The sequence below is a fragment of the Pimephales promelas genome, chromosome 15, assembly GCF_988280905.1.
Source record: "Pimephales promelas chromosome 15, fPimPro1.hap1.1, whole genome shotgun sequence".
NCBI lineage: Eukaryota > Metazoa > Chordata > Actinopteri > Cypriniformes > Leuciscidae > Pimephales > Pimephales promelas.
This window is the reverse complement of record NC_142783.1, coordinates 21,736,394-21,752,460: the sequence shown is the minus strand read 5'-3', so window position 1 is coordinate 21,752,460 and position 16,067 is coordinate 21,736,394. Positions and strand designations below refer to the sequence as shown.

At 37.5% G+C, this 16,067-nt stretch overlaps 3 protein-coding genes and 4 non-coding genes across 7 annotated transcripts; all 7 read right to left on the bottom strand.

Moving 5' to 3' along the window:
• Positions 1-414: 414 nt before the first annotated feature.
• LOC120487079 (small nucleolar RNA SNORD50) lies at positions 415-490 on the bottom strand. The gene has a single exon (XR_005624376.1). It is a non-coding gene; the product is annotated as a small nucleolar RNA SNORD50 (small nucleolar RNA).
• A 1,293-nt stretch (positions 491-1,783) lies between these two features.
• Positions 1,784-4,399, bottom strand: rpl13a (ribosomal protein L13a). The gene is made up of 7 exons (XM_039651988.2): positions 4,212-4,399; positions 3,449-3,521; positions 3,090-3,155; positions 2,886-2,987; positions 2,569-2,654; positions 2,335-2,394; positions 1,784-2,035 (listed from the first exon to the last, which is right to left on the bottom strand). Exons 1-7 carry the CDS (start codon positions 4,230-4,232, stop codon positions 1,826-1,828), a joined length of 618 nt encoding a protein of 205 aa, XP_039507922.1. The 5' UTR covers positions 4,233-4,399; the 3' UTR covers positions 1,784-1,825.
• On the bottom strand, positions 2,211-2,290 carry LOC120487059 (small nucleolar RNA Z195/SNORD33/SNORD32 family). The gene has a single exon (XR_005624371.1). It is a non-coding gene; the product is annotated as a small nucleolar RNA Z195/SNORD33/SNORD32 family (small nucleolar RNA).
• LOC120487083 (small nucleolar RNA SNORD50) lies at positions 2,739-2,814 on the bottom strand. The gene has a single exon (XR_005624377.1). It is a non-coding gene; the product is annotated as a small nucleolar RNA SNORD50 (small nucleolar RNA).
• Positions 3,603-3,690, bottom strand: LOC120487063 (small nucleolar RNA Z195/SNORD33/SNORD32 family). The gene has a single exon (XR_005624372.1). It is a non-coding gene; the product is annotated as a small nucleolar RNA Z195/SNORD33/SNORD32 family (small nucleolar RNA).
• Positions 4,400-4,697: 298 nt separating the features above from the next.
• Positions 4,698-6,131, bottom strand: atp5if1b (ATP synthase inhibitory factor subunit 1b). Its single transcript, XM_039652362.2, has 3 exons — positions 5,975-6,131; positions 5,320-5,432; positions 4,698-5,079 (listed from the first exon to the last, which is right to left on the bottom strand). The coding sequence occupies exons 1-3, from the start codon at positions 6,041-6,043 to the stop codon at positions 4,938-4,940; spliced, it is 324 nt and encodes a 107-aa protein (XP_039508296.1). The 5' UTR covers positions 6,044-6,131; the 3' UTR covers positions 4,698-4,937.
• A 1,826-nt stretch (positions 6,132-7,957) lies between these two features.
• On the bottom strand, positions 7,958-15,676 carry zmpste24 (zinc metallopeptidase, STE24 homolog). The gene is made up of 10 exons (XM_039651761.2): positions 14,878-15,676; positions 14,530-14,676; positions 14,181-14,267; positions 13,081-13,197; positions 12,832-12,984; positions 12,607-12,748; positions 11,273-11,451; positions 10,264-10,368; positions 9,849-9,992; positions 7,958-9,261 (listed from the first exon to the last, which is right to left on the bottom strand). Exons 1-10 carry the CDS (start codon positions 14,983-14,985, stop codon positions 9,037-9,039), a joined length of 1,407 nt encoding a protein of 468 aa, XP_039507695.1. The 5' UTR covers positions 14,986-15,676; the 3' UTR covers positions 7,958-9,036.
• Positions 15,677-16,067: the final 391 nt, after the last annotated feature.

Sequence of the window (16,067 nt, the reverse complement as noted above, 5' to 3'; positions counted from 1 at the left end):
AAGAAACCTCACCTTGCGTGTGGGCTTCAGACGCACAATCTTGAGTGCAGCTGGGACGACCAACCGCTTTCTCTGTGGAAAAGATTTAGAGATGAAAAAAGGAAAAAGGCCAATTTTTAACTCCAAGAGAAGCCAAGTCTCAGATAGTCTTGTGTATTCTCAGTTGACACTCAAACAAGGCAGTGAAAAAGCATCATTGACAATATTATTCTGTGAAATACCAATTTGACTCAGAATAATCTACCTTGTCATAAGGAGGAGGGATCCAATCAAAAACCTTCAGCCTGTCCAGAGCAGCCTGACCTCTCTTGGTTTTGTGTGGAAGCATACCTGTTCAAGAAAGTCAACATATTTAATACCTCACACATCCATTCAAAGTGTGCAGCTAATCACAGATAATCTCAGTGACATTCAAACTCAGTAGTCAGATCCGTAGATTGGAATCATCAAACTGGATTCAGATTCGGGATAAATGGGTTCATCATTGTTTGAAGCGTAAACACTGCAAAGAGTCAATGGAGAGGAAGATGAATAAATAAAACTCACCTCTTACTGTCCTCCAGAAGATCCTGCTGGGGGCTCTGAAGTGATGTGGACAATCTGATTCTTGAAGTTGATGAATGACTTGACGATTCTGATTTTATTATGAATATCCTTAATCAGGGACACACCTAAAGCACTGTGACATTCACAGAATAAATGGATATAAAAATTATAGCACTGATTAATATATTTTACATTTATTTATTCTTTCCTTTGATATTCATACACCCTTTACCCTCACAAATGCCTGACAGACAAATACAAAGTTGCTTTATTGTTTGCAAATTTCTTTTGGCTCTTACAGACCAAATGAGCAATTTCATACTTGAGTTTCAATAATAAGCAATGAAACAGTATTTTAGCTGGGATATATTTGAAATCATACGGCATGAACCCACCTGCATCGCTTCACAGCTGGAAAGACAGAATTTGCAGTTTTTTGATTAATGACTGGGTCTGGGAGGCTCCGACTGGGAAACTCAGTGCAGATCTGCTGCGCATCTTTAGTTGGAGCCTGAATCAGAAATAAGTGGCAAAATGAATGGGTATTCAATGTAGTCAACAGAAAAAGATAAACTGCATGCATATGAATGAGAGTGACTGATCGTACCTTTAACAGCAGTTGCGAAGGGGTGTACAACTTGAGGCCGAGTAAATGACCATTCATTTTAGGGTGAACCATGCCTTTCAGAACAATCCCATTCACAACAGGAATTATGTGTACATGCCCAGTAAAAATACTTGAAGGAATAATTACTTAAAATAGTCAATTTACTCAACCTAATTTTGTTTCAAACCTATATGAATTTCTTCTGCTGAACAAATTATATTTTGAAGATCATTGTAACAGTTGATTTACCCCATTAACTTTCCTATGGAAGTCAACATTATGGGGTACATAAACTGTCTAGTCACAAACCTTCTTAAAAAAACAAACTGTTCAGTAGAAGACAAAATTATACAGGTTCGAAACATGAGGGTGAGTAAATGACAATTTTAATTTAAGTGAAACATTCCTGTAAGTTAAATAGCTTGCAGAGTGAGCTTTCAAAAGCATAGTTTTAAAGAGTCTCCAATGAACCATCTGTGTACACCGCCATAAGAAAAAGTTGTCAACATTTAAACAGTTGTAGAAATACACTAGTAGCCTCTATGAAAAGGTGCCACAGAAACATTAAATTACGAGTTTACCAAACATGCCATTTAAGAAAAAAAAAAAAAAGGAACCCACTCAAGACAATAGGTTCTATAAACATTTATTTCAACCGGCTGCAGGAACAGCTCAAACAAGGACACCATACTGTTTAAGAACATCAGTGTATTTTGCGATCTTGCTTTCAACGTTCTTTTCTGCCTGCTTGGTGAGCTTGATCTGAACTTTCTTCTTGGAGTAACGCAGCTTGGCCTTTTCCTTCCTTTTCTCCTCCAAGGTGGCGGTGATGGCCTGGTACTTCCAGCCAACTTCATGGGCCAATCTTCCAAGCAGGGCAAACTAGAGAAAGCAGAAAATTGTTACGAGTAGGGCACTTTTTTTTTTTTAAAGGCCCAGAATTAAATGCCAAAATCTATGGGGCTTTAAATATTCTTGAACTTATAGCCAAGGTAAAACTTTAAGGGAAGGGAAATATTTTATCCCTAGCCAAGGGAATATTTAATTTCGGCAGCTTTTTGTCTCAGCTGGTAGTGCATGAAGTGAACTCATGGTCGTTAAAACTCATACATGCTGTGGAAAAACATCACTGACAAAAAGCGATTTCAAATACCATTGAAGACGGAAAAAAGAAACCTCACCTTGCGTGTGGGCTTCAGACGCACAATCTTGAGTGCAGCTGGGACGACCATACGCTTTCTCTGTGGAAAAGATTTAGAGATGAAAAAAAGGAAAAAGGCCAATTTTTTAACTCCAAGAGAAGCCAAGTCTCAGATAGTCTTGTGTATTCTCAGTTGACACTCAAACAAGGCAGTGAAAAAGCATCATTGACAGTACTATTCTGTGAAATACTAATTTGACTCAGAATAATCTACCTTGTCATAAGGAGGGGGGATCCCATCAAAAACCTTCAGCCTGTCCAGAGCAGCCTGACCTCTCTTGGTTTTGTGTGGAAGCATACCTGTTCAAGAAAGTCAACATATTCAATCCCTCACACATCCATTCAAAGTGTGCTGCTAATCACAGATAATCTCAGTGAAATTCAAACTCAGTAGTCAGATCCGTAGATTGGAATCATCAAACTGGATTCAGATTCGGGATAAATGGGTTCATCATTGTTTGAAGCATAACCACTGCAAAGAGTCAATGGAGAGGGGGAAAAAAAAAAGAAAAGAAAAAAAAATCACCTCACCTCTTACCGTCCTCCAGAAGATCCTGCTGGGGGCTCTGAAGTGATATGGTCCACGGGAAGGGTTGGTGTTCATCCTCTTGCGGAGGAAGGCCAAATACTTCACTGCACAAACACATTCCATTTAGCACCACTCAATTCAAGTTTCACATTGGTCAGTCACTGTACTTAAAACCCAACATACTTATAGGTGGTCAACAAACTTACGTTTGTTGCGGTAGAAGTTCCCAGAGATGTTGATACCTTCACACCTCACTACCACAATTTTGTGGCCTGTAAAGAGGGCAAGAATTATTACTAAAATGATCAGCTAAAAAAAACTGCCATTGATATCTATCGAACCCCTTTTTATGCATATGACAATCTGATCGCTAAACAGAAGTTGACATGAGTTTAAGGTAATTTGAGGGCAAGTAAACAGTTCTTGCTGTGAAAAAAAACCCCACAGGTGTCCTAAACCTATAAGTACATTAAGTGTTATGCATAATTGGTAAAGTTATATGCATAGTGTACAAGGAGAAGTTATAATAAGTGGAATAGCCAAAAATCTTCAAGCACAAACATACCTAGCAACACTTGCTTGGCCACAATTGCGGCGAGTCGACCGAGTAGATGGCCTCTGCCATCAATGATCAGAACCTGTTAAGAAGTGAAACCAGGTGTTTTATTACTATGAAATCAACGAATAATTACGTATGTGCTTCCATCAAAACATAGCTTTTTGTCTCAGATGGTAGTGCACGTAAAGTATTCTCATGGTCGTTAAACTCGAATACTTAATTGTGGTTGCGAGCTAATCATCGACAAAAAGCACATCTGACGTTAGCCATGTGTTAGCTAGCAGCTTAATACGCTGGCAACATATTTTTTATACATTTATTAAAGATAATGATATAAAACTTTTGAAGACGTCATATTTGCAAAGAAGCAATGCTAAAACCATTTGCGCCGCTAGCAGTAAAACGTATTTCAAGCTAAATGGCGTTGAACTAAACACTTCGAAAACAGTTCATTAGTCAGTTAAATACTCGCAAAACATTCTAAAATTTATGTAGCTCATTTATAGAGTACCTGAACATTGACGGCAACGCTAGTCCAGTTTTTACTGCACCACGAGTGTTACGATCACTACAGGCCTGTGACTTCCAGCAAGACATGATGCGCGATCAAATTTCTCGCCAAAAAAATAACAGTTCTACTGCTTAAAACGGAACCCAAATAACGCAAACAGCGGCAGGTGACGTTACCAACACTTTATCGCTCAAATATCACTTTCCCTCGCTGAGGAAAATTGAAATATTTATTGTAAATCACACCACCCGAACGCACCTTATTGAACCGGTCCGCCATGATGTGGGAAAAGAAAGACACGAGGGGCCGCCCGACGTAAAAGACAGGGGCATGGGCGTGGCTTTTCGCATAATCGGAAATGACGTGTAAGACTCGCTGTTCTTCAGATGTTCAGAGGACGTTTGTAATCTGATTATTTATTTTGGCTGCCATCATCTGGAGCGAAAATGAGCTACAAGGGCTCTAAATTTACAAAATCAAATAAATTCATTTCTGTTGTGAATTGCTTTTAAAGCAACATGTTCCTGAAGGCCCAACAATACAGCCTAAATAAACACACCTGGTTGGCTCATTAGTGTCAAGACCTGCAATGGGTTGGTCAGATAATACAAATATCTAAAATGCGTGTAATTTCATTCAGTACAATTTTCTCTGATTAACTGAAACTGTTATAATTTACAAATTAATATTGATGCTCAAATCAATTGCTATTTTTGTGCACCAAGCATATTATTTGATTTATACCAAGACAACTTCATTTTTTAGACATGTTTATTGACAAGAGGAGAAACTGCACTGAATTAATACATTATATTATTTCAGTGTTTCAATCATATATGTATCATAATATAATTTTATCATAAATGAGAGCAGAGTTTACATAGCTGACTTCTTAAAGTAAGGCATCCACAATTATTTTGTTAAGTTTAAACATTTCTGTGTGGGGCATTGGTTTATGAAATGTATTGTCTGGATTCGCCAGTCTCAGTCATCATGTTTCAGTTTTCTAATTTTGCCCTCATGGCGACTGATCTCCTGTTGTAATCTCTCAATTTCCTTCTTGTGGTGGTCAATCTCATCCTGGTGGTGTTTTCTCAGAACAGCTAATTGTTCTTTCTCTTTTCTCCTGTGAAAGTGATGGAGAGGATGACTAAGGCATGAAACTTTTTGGGTGGCTTCAAATGGGTAAATAGCTTAAATAAATCCTTCTAAAGTAAAACAGTGCAATGAAAGACTGTGCAAGCTTTACAATGGCACATGGCAGACTCAAATATAGAGAGTATTGAACTTGCTGATACCCATGTAATCAGTAGAGATCTAGTGTCAAAGATGAAGTTCACAATGAGATTAAGAAATAAAAGCTCACTTGAAGTACATCTCCTCCTCAGCAGCCTGTTTCTTGCCAAACGCACCTCCTGCCTCCCTCACTGCACCTCCACCACCACCTCCTTTCCCAGCACCTTTACCCAGTTCTCCTAGCTTTATTAGGGGGAGAGAGACAGGCACAGATTGCACAAGACAGAATTGTTTATTTATTACCCTACCAGTAACAGCTCCATGGATTGTCAAGCACAAATTAAGGCAAATATACAAAGTAATTTTATATTATTTATAATAAAGTATGCAATTATATAAAATTCTGTGTATGTATATATGTATATATATGCTATATATATATATTAGTGTGTGTGTGTGTGAGACCTCAACATATGAATACACTGTTCTACTCCAGTTTGAGTAAAAAAGCAAATAATGTAGACGTATCCTGAATGTAAACAAAAGGGTCATACCACAAGGGCAAGCTGAAAGCGCTCGTTGTATAATTACGTAAAAAAGTCCAGTGTTGACACCTTTTTACCAACGTTATAACGCAGTAGGGTCACGTGTATAACATACGCATTTATTCAGCAAACGGTTGCCATTGCCAAAACTGACAGTGCGTGCTTAAAAGGCTTTGAAATACTGTGAAATCCTATTTCCCAAGCTATGGAAAACTCAGGCCATTTTTTTTATATATCTACCTGGTCAGACGACATCCTGATCTGTGTGGCCAGAAACTTCCTTACATTAGAGTTTAGAAACCTCGCCATTTTCTCTTCTTGTGCTCATGTATTCATGCACTGACATGAACGTGTGGTGCGCTTCTATCTTATGTAGACTCAAAAACAGGAACGTACCATTATCATAGAAAAATAGGTGAGCGCTACTTACAATCACTGTTATCCACGGGTAATTTAGAACGTGAGTTTGTTCTATTATTGAAACTACAGTACAAAACAACAATAACTTAATAGGATATTTTTGTTTTATTTACTAAGAAACAATGGAAGCCTACACTCGACAACCGTGGATCAAAATGCTGTTTGGGCGCAGTAATTTTCCCCATTGAGTGCCAGCAAAACTCCACTGGTGCACACAGTGATTAGATTTTAGATTTGCAGTCGTGTTTTTCCTCACTCAATATTGTAGTTTTATTGGCCAAGCCTGAAAAAAATGGCACCATCTGATAAAAAATTGTACAAATTTAAATGTTTGAAGCATTGACAACAGAATGAAAGCCTCTTAACAAAGATTCTTTTCCTCTTAAAATAAATCAATTTATAGTTAAATGGCCCAGGGGCCATTTTTGTCCTAAAGGCACTGAGTGGGAGTATTTTGTGTACCTAGTGCCAATATATATGTATATTTTTAAGGAAATAGTGGTGAAATAGTAAAATTACAATAAAAACACATGTGCCAAATTTTATGTAGCATTAACACAGGAAAAGAAAAAAAACTGAACTGAAAAACAAAACAAAACTGAAAATACCAAAAATGGCCCTAAGGAGACACAAGGGTTAAAAAGGGCTCTATTTTAAATGGGAAGGACAGGCATTTGTTGTGGCATCTGAAGCTGAGTATAGAAGCTATAAGTTATTTGCCCATAGTCCAGGTACCCACACTTGTGGTCTTTGCACTTGACCACTTGTCTATATTTCCTGCATTTGGTGTGGGCGTGAACACTGCAAATGTGTGTGTAGAACTTTTGATTACCCGATGGAACAAACAAACAATGCCCCGGTTTTGCAGAGAGGTCTAAAAAGACATTGCTACAAAACAATGGCATTGACATATTTTGATATATGTTACTGCAAGTTAGTTTCGCTTAAAACAGCTCAAACGTACATTATAATCTGAGACTAGGGACTAATGAGTTTATAATTTACTACCAAATTATACACTTGCCTAAAGGATTATTAGGAACACCTGTTCAATTTCTCATTAATGCAATTATCTAATCAACCAATCACATGGCAGTTGCTTCAACGCATTTAGGGGTATGGTCCTGGTCAAGACAATCTCCTGAACTCCAAAATAAATGTTAGAATGGGAAAAAATGGTGATTTAAGCAATTTTGAGCATGGCATGGTTGTTGGTACCAGATGGGCCGTTCAGAGTATTTCACAATCTGCTCAATTACTGGGATTTTCACGCACAACCATTTCTAGGGTTTACAAAGACTGCTGTGAAAAGGGAAAAACATCCAGTATGCGGCAGTCCTGTGAACGAAAATGCCTTGTTGATGCTAGAGGTCAGAGGAGAATGGGCCGACTGATTCAAGCTGATAGAAGAGCAACTTTGTTGAGTCTCGATTTCTGTTGAGACATTCAGATGGTCAGAATTTGGCGTAATCAGAATGAGAACATGAATCTATCATACCTTGTTACTACTTTGCAGGCTGCTGCTGGTGGTGTAATGTTGTGGGGATGTTTTCTTGGCACACTTTAGGTCCGTAAGTGCCAATTGGGCATTGTTTAAATGCCATGTAGAATTAAGGCAGTTCTGATGGCAAAAGGGGGTCAAACACAGTATTAGTATGGTGTTCCTAATAATCCTTTAGGTGAGTGTATAATTTAATTTACAGCGGAATGTTTTGCTTGACGTCTCGCAATTTTGGGGGATGTGAGTTCCTAAACATTCACATAAACATTAAATGGATACATAAAATAAGCTTATAACAAAGGTTTTGTGATGGGTTTGTTTATTCATTGTGATGCAAAAGTTCATCTTTCAATCAATTCAGTCAATCATTCCAGATATCAAAGACATATTCTTGGGGATAAGTATGAACCTACAGCCATATTACTCTGTTTAGGTCTAATTTTCAATAGGTAGGCATTTCATGGACTCTTTAAGCCATTAACATATCAGGCACAGTAAAAGCCTTAAGAGTCAGACATTTTGACATTAAATTTAACAGCCATGTCTATTCCTAATCTTAAAACTCATAAGAATCCATACAAATGCAGTTCCAAGCCACCAGGAAATCTGATATGATTCAGGGATTAAATTGAGCAAATGAGGAAAAAAGATGTGACAGCATCATGTTTCTACACATTATCATAGTAACATCTTGCACACTCAGGCACAGAGAGAAAAATAACTAAAACAAGATTTCTAACCACTCATTAAATATTTTTAAAGTCATCTTTGCCCTTGTATGTTGCTTTTATTTCACAAAAAAAATATTTATTTACACAAACGCTCAAACCCTTTTTTGGTTATAAAAGTAAAACAAAAAACAAAATTATGTCAAATGAACTAAAATTGGAATAGACATTTTAGTAGGCCTTATTGAGCCATACAAGTTAAGAATAGCGGTCTCGCATAACATCTGTCTTTTGAACCAGACAATCATCATTCCCCTCTGAAATGTTTCAACCTCCTCTCTCTCACAGTCCAAGTGGATTACACTAAATCAAAGTGGAAATGCATGGTTCTAAAGGTCAGGGGCAATTCACAGCTAAAATGGACAATCGAATTAAAACGATCAAAATCATATCAAGAACAATTGCAAAAGGCATACGGAACATACAACTTAATATCTTGTACACTGAACTGTCTGAGGCCATCTGAAAACAATTTAAACTTTCTTCCAGGGTGATAAACAAATGGCAAAACCCAAACACTTAGAAAGATGAATAGAAATAAAAAATAGGGAAGGAGAGAGAAATAGGCATTGATATCAGAGGGCCAACAGAGGCCGACGGAGACCCCTTCTCGGGGGAGCGAGTGGTGAACGTGGCCCCCCCTGGCTAAACTGTCAGTCTTGCTTGGGCCCAGTGAGGGCTCTGAGCCGCTCTAGCAGGGGAGGATGGGAGTAATGCCACATAGAGAACAGCCAATCTGCTACAGGAAAGCCTAGGTTGTCTTTATTGAGCTTGATGAGAGCGGAGTACAGCTCAGACGATCGGCCCATACTGCGCGCAAATGCATCTGCCTGAAACTCGAACCTTCGGCTCAACACTGTCAGACAGAACGACAGCAACTGCAGCAGGAAAAAAAAAAGGGTGAACATAGATCAGATAGGTATTTGCTTATTCAGAAAATTAGCATTGCTGGATCCGAAATCGCATACTCTTGAGTGGGTACTTATTTTGAATATTTACTTTATGACTGATGAAAAAATTAAGTTCTATCTATATAGTATGAATATATGTAGTATGAATGTAATCTGGATGTACTACATTCGCTATGCTGTCATTATCTCGTAACCTACCAGTTGCTTCACTGTCATTCACAAATCCTCTCCAGTGGCCTCATGGGATAGTTAAGTGTTCAGCATATACACACACATCAGAATCTCACCGTAAGATTAGGTCATCCGGGTACTTTCGCCTACTCTTTTATGAGTACTATAAATATGAACATAATTCTTGTGTCACATACTGTTTTTCGCCTACTATACAGTTGGGAAGTATGTGATATTGGATGCAGCTCGTGTCTTTTACAAATCTATTATAATGTCCTTCATAATGTCTAATAAAAAAATGCTCGCACACAGGTTAACAAATGAGCCCGCATGTATTTTTCAGCGAAAGGAAGGGGCAGGGAAAAAAAAGTAAGATGCATTACCTCATTGTAAGGTGAGAAGATAAACTGAAAGATGATCATCAGCCCGATAAGAGTAGGTTGGGTGTCATGAAAACCAAATGCCATGAAGAGCTCTTTTTGACCAATCAGCACAGCAAAGAGGAAGAAACACAGGAAGGAGTTCATCTGTAAAGAAACATGGAGACATTAATATCATAAATTTATGGTCCTCTTTTCATACGCTCTTAAAAAGACAAAAAAACAACAACACTAAAACAAGAGTTTCTGCAGAAACTGACATCGCAGAATTCAAGAATGTGCAGTGACAAAAACAATTGATAGAGTAGCTGTGAGAAATATCACAAGACAAGAATGCATTTCCTTTGTGAAGATTATTAATCTGGCCATTGACACCTAAAGTTAACAAAAAAGCACAGCCACACAGACAGCAACTCACCTGGCTGATGACAATGTTCTTGACTGTGTGGCCTAGTTTCCAATGTCCTAGTTCATGTCCAAGAACGGCCAGAACCTCAGGGTTACTGCAGCCCTGTTTCTTGTTCTAAATAGAGAGAGAGAAAAAAAAAAACATTTTGGAACATTGAAAATAAATGGCTACAAATTCAAAATGCAGTGTAAGAGATGCATGGAAACCCACTTTTTGTAATATTGTTTTTTTTTTTTTTTCCTATTTAAGCGATACTTCAGGATTTAGCATTAAGCTTTGTATTAGTAGGAAACCTGTAGTATTTTCGAATTACCATGCTTTCCACCCTCATATCCCCCTGAGACGAGAGATTTATGTATTTTTTTGTCTGGAAAAATCCTCAGATGATGCAAAAATTGTAATTTTGTGTCATTGGAGGATTTTTTGGCCAGAGGCTAAAGACTACAGTCAGTAGTAGGGGCTGTCCCGCATGTTTTCAACCCGCCCATAGAGGGTGGGATCTCACTCACAGAATGAACACATAGTGTCAGCCATCTTTTTTTTTGGAAGCTAAGCTAGCAGGCTCTTGTTCTGTGGAGAAAGATGAGTAGTAGGGGTTACCATCCTCTTTTCCCCGGCCGTCGATATCCGGGATTCAGCTTTTGCTTTCTGCAGTTTTATAAAGAGTTTACAGACATTGAATAGTTTTCTTGAGGTAATGTAATGTGACATTGTATTGTCAAGTTGTTTTACTGCTGTCTTTCCCAGTTGAAACACTGATTGAGCGATTAAATTAGACAGGATGCATCTTTCAACATACCATCTGGTGTTCTGTTCACCCATGTTTATTTCGTACTATAACTAACTATTAGTTAAGAGGAGATGAGATGATTGGTTTATGTGTGCTTGAACCGTGCCTTCGCTTGAACTGAGCGATTCATTGATCTTTCACGCCGTATTAAAGAGCGCCATATTCTGTGCATCCCTATAATAAAGCATTTTATCACATTTGTTATTGTTTTGGCCCTGACCATCTGACCTTTGGCTTGGACTTGCTTTCATTGGCCACCGTCTCATTCTCCTCTACTGTTCCTGGCTCTTTCTCTCCAGATTTATTTAAAGGGGAGTAGTCCTCCAAAAGAGTGTCAAATAGCACAATGCGCTTATTTTTGAAGAAACCATAGAAGTAGGCATTACTGTGGGAAGATCTCTTTGAACCTAGAAAAGAGTGAACAGAAATATTAGGAGAAGGGAGAAAAGAGGGCAAGATATCAAGACTGAGACCATTTTTGTTCTATCCACCTGTTTCCGGGGGGCACTACAGTAAAAAAAAAAAAGTGGGTGCAACTTCCCGTCAGGCGGCGGAAGTAGCATACCAATGGTATTATGAGACGAGCTGCATTTCAGGAGCCGGCGCCTCCGTATCTTGATTATTGTCTGCTATATTTACTTCTTATTTATTAAATCCAGGTAATTTGTAGATGAAACATTGATACAACTAATACAAAACAAAATTAATTTTAAATAAAGGCTCAGTGCTTTTTAAAAGTTAAAGATTTTTTTGTCACATCCTTCATGTGTATTTCCCTCATATTAAATGTAAAATGTATGTGGTATATTTTTCTAATGTCTGGACTCCTTTATATAAACAAGTTTCAATACCCTAAATGCATTTGAGAATTTTTATTTCAGGGTTTGACTGCAAATGTCACGTCCATAATGCTGGAATCGCTCAATTTTATATAATTTATCCTCAACTAGTTTTGTGGTGTAGGTCTATGAATTTTATAATGTTAACTTTAAATAATGCAAAAATAATAGTAAAGATAAGGTGGCTATATTGGATCTGGACAGGAAGGATATATCTCTGGGAGTTGGAATGGGTGTGCTGTGATTCTGCCTACCATCACCACGACAGGTTTGTGGATCTGAGTATCGCGATTTTGGTTTTATTTAAAATGATTATTTTGTATTATTATTTAGGAACAAACAAGAGTCTCTGTTTAAAGAAACGCCAGCTGTTCCAGAGCACCGCAGCCCATATCTTCAAGCTTAGCCATAACCGAATGTCCACTATAACTGCCACAAGTTGGTCTTCTTGTAATAAAGAACTCATCGTAGAAAAACATGCTGTATTTTTGCAATTTTCATTGCATTTTTAATTGATAAAAAGTTAAACAAATAAAATAATACATTTTAGTATAAATATTAATGATTAATGATAGTCAAATATATGAATGAACGAATGAGTGTCACGTCTCACTTGTTTACTTCGAACCGGAAAATGTGCCCACTTTTGACGCAAGGCCTCATGGGGCATAGGAAACTTGTGGATAGAAAGTAACAAAAATGAAAAGATGATTATAGCTGTACCTTCCACTACATAGACCTTGGTGAGGGGGAAGTCGATGGATTTTGCCATGCTCTCAATCTCACTCTTCAGCTCTCCATCTGGCAGTGGAGTGAACTTATCAAACAGAGGAGCAATGTAGTCAGCGTAGATAGTCACTAGAATCTGTAGACAGTGAAAGGACAGTTCAGTTCACTTTTTGTTTATCCTCACAGACAACACGTGCAGCAGAAGCACGAAAAACTGACCAGTGAGACGATGAGTGTGAAGAGCCAGGCGTAGATGAAGAAGTAATCACCACCAATCTTGATGATGTAGAGGAGTAATGATGTCACTGGCAACAAAATACACTGAGTCACAGCAAACTTCTTGAGTGCGTCTTTCAGGAAGAAACTCAGCGACTATAAGCAAGGGACAAATTAAAGCGATTTCAGTACATTTCATCATCAGTTTTATTCCTGCTACAACAGAAAGATAGTGATCTAGTCTTTATCTACCTGCTGGTTGAATCCATGCTTCTCCTCAATCACAAAAGTGTTATAGAGGCTCCAGGGAAGGCCAGTGAAAGCACTAAAGAGTGTAGCTAGCATCAGGAATGCCAAAGAATGAAAGATCTGAAGGTAAGAAGACCATTTGAGATTTTCAGGAAACCATACTAGTATAAAAACTCTTTTAGCAGTATATATTATGTACAGTATACAATATATATTTTCACATAATGTCATTAAAATTGAAAACAAACTCTTTAGTTATTATGCTATTTTAAAGGTTGTTACTTTTTGTTTTGGAGGTCTCCTACAATAGGTTTACATGCATCCAAGTAAAACAAAACAAAAACTTTAATTTTCTCAATATGCATCCTCTCCTATTTTTTCTCCGTGTCTGAATCGGCATAATCAAGGATTTAGTCTCTCTGTCTAAACCATGCCTTTTTGAGATTCCAATTCTGCTCTGATTGGTCAGACGGCCCAGTCTGTTGTGATTGGTCTACCACTTACAGTGCTTGTAAAGTGGATTTGGTTTCAGAGTGCAGAAAACAATGTGAAAGCATGTCGACAACACAAACTGAACTCTTCCAGACTCTTACTGTTTGAGGGCAGGTTTGTTTGTTTTTATTGCCATACCAGCATCTATGGCTATTTTCATGACGAGATCAATGTACACTAAAGATGTCAAAGATGTCTTTTTTGCTTACCAAGGTTGCATTTACTTGATCCAAAATACAGCAAAAACACAAATATTGTGAAATATTATATTAATACATTTTAAAATGTAATTTATTCCTGTGATGGCAAGGCTAAATTACTCCAGTCTTCAGTGTCACATGATCCTTCCGAAATGATTATACTATTCTAATTTGCTGCTGGAGAAACATTTATTATTATCATTATTATTATTATCAATGTTAAAAACGGTTAATAATTTTAAGGATACTTTGATGAATAGAACGTTCAAGAGAACAGTCATCTGAAATAGAAAGCTTTTGAAACATTATACATAACAGTTAAAAAGTTTCAGGGTTTTTTTTTAATTAATTTTATTCAGCAAGGATGTATTAAATTAATCAAAAGTGAGAGTAAAGACATTTATAACCTACCTCGTACTCTGGACCAAAACCAAAACGAGCTGTGAGATTCCCTGACACTTTCCAAAGGAATGGAATTCCTCCGAGGAGCAGTATCAGCTACAAAATAAAACAAGACAAAAAGAAAAAAAGATTAAGCATGCTCAGATGAATAGACAGATGCAAGTAAAACAAAAAAATATCTTAAAAGAAGTTCATTTTTGCAGTCCACGCTTATTCAGTCCATGCATGATTTTCCCACCAGAAAACTCATAAGAAACTTGAAATAGAAATGAAGTTGTGTGAACATAAAACAGTGTATTATATGAAAAAGAAAAAAATCTTGAAAAAAAAAAAATCAACAAAATAAATACATAATCACCGTGCCCTCTGCCTCTGAGTAGAGTCCAGACCAGAAGCCAAAGTTACTCTTGTCCAGCTGATAGAGGCGGGATTTTTCAAAGGTCTCTGAATCCATTATCTTGCCCAGCTCAGTGGGCACATGCATTGTTGTCCTGTAGATCTTCCTCTGTGAAAGGTCAAACGTGTCTGTGTGTTTATTTAGTGTTTATTGTTTCAGTACATCAAAATGCATTTGAACAAAACTCTAAAAGGGAAGAAGTTCGATTTTAATAATCAAAATATGCAAACTAGAACAAACATTCATACATGCATAGAGTGACTGACAATTAAATGCTTTCCACAAACAAAGCAATGAACATATGCTCACCTGTCTATAGGCGAGGTAGGCCTCCCAAATGTACACCGTCCATGAGAAGACCAGGACAGCGTAAAATATTTTATCTTCAACTGGTAATGCAATAATTTCCTGCAACATTATTCCGTCTTGGTAGTTGTTTGTTGGCACCGTTAATTAGCACGGGAAATCCAGTAATTCGGGAGTCTGCTGCCTTTTCATTCAAGACAACAGATAACCTTCGTACCTGTTCCGACCCAATACGAGACTTAAACCTTACGAGAATGTGTATGTGCTATGTCCATTAATTGGAGAAACTAGATGCAGAGATGCACAAATAACGATAACTCATGCTATATCACTTCCTTTCCCATTCATGTGAAATTATGGTGTAACTAGAAACTGTGTTCGACCGGACACCAGAGCAGAACAAAATGGGTTCCTGAACCATTTTTATTTGTAATTGTATGATAGTGTGGTCAATTAAAATGTATAATTTATGAGGGTTCTGTGATAATCTGGATTCATGTATAAAAAACGACTGATTAATCATATATTATGTAAGCTATATTAGTTTTTAGTTAAACGGTTCCACCACTGCAGTCAAAATGATGCGAGCAAATCAGCAAAAGTCTTCAGCACTAATACATTAAAATAGTATCAAAGTAGTCACAAATGTTACATTAGTCAGAAGAAATATAATAAATGTACATGGGTGTTTCTCTTCAACTTTGGGCACCTTTGCACCAGGTGGTGTTGTTGTTTTAAATACAATAACTGTAAGTTGCCAACTTGCCAGAAAGAACAAACTTCTCCCGTGTGTGACGAGCTACTGTATTCACAGAGAACTGCTGAGTGAGAGATCAAGTGAGGAATCTGATTCATATTAAATTAGCTAGCTAGTTAAGCAACTCGGGTGCCAAAGTATTTCCCAAATGGCTACTTCCACCAGGTTTTGTTGTCCTACTGCGTAAAAAAACGTCATAAATTATTTTCCCAGTATAATTCACCCCACAAACTCGAGATCCTCGAAAAAGTAACTGGTGATATTTTGACACTATTTTCGTTGCTTTGCGAGACAAAAACAAAACACTGAAGAACAGCACAGAGAGGGACCCTTCTGTCTCCATAGAAACTACAAAACGCTCTGGATAAGTCACGCAATGGACGAAGATCAGTCTGCTGTGGAGGTACTACACAATTATAATTATTGTTAGGTTTTT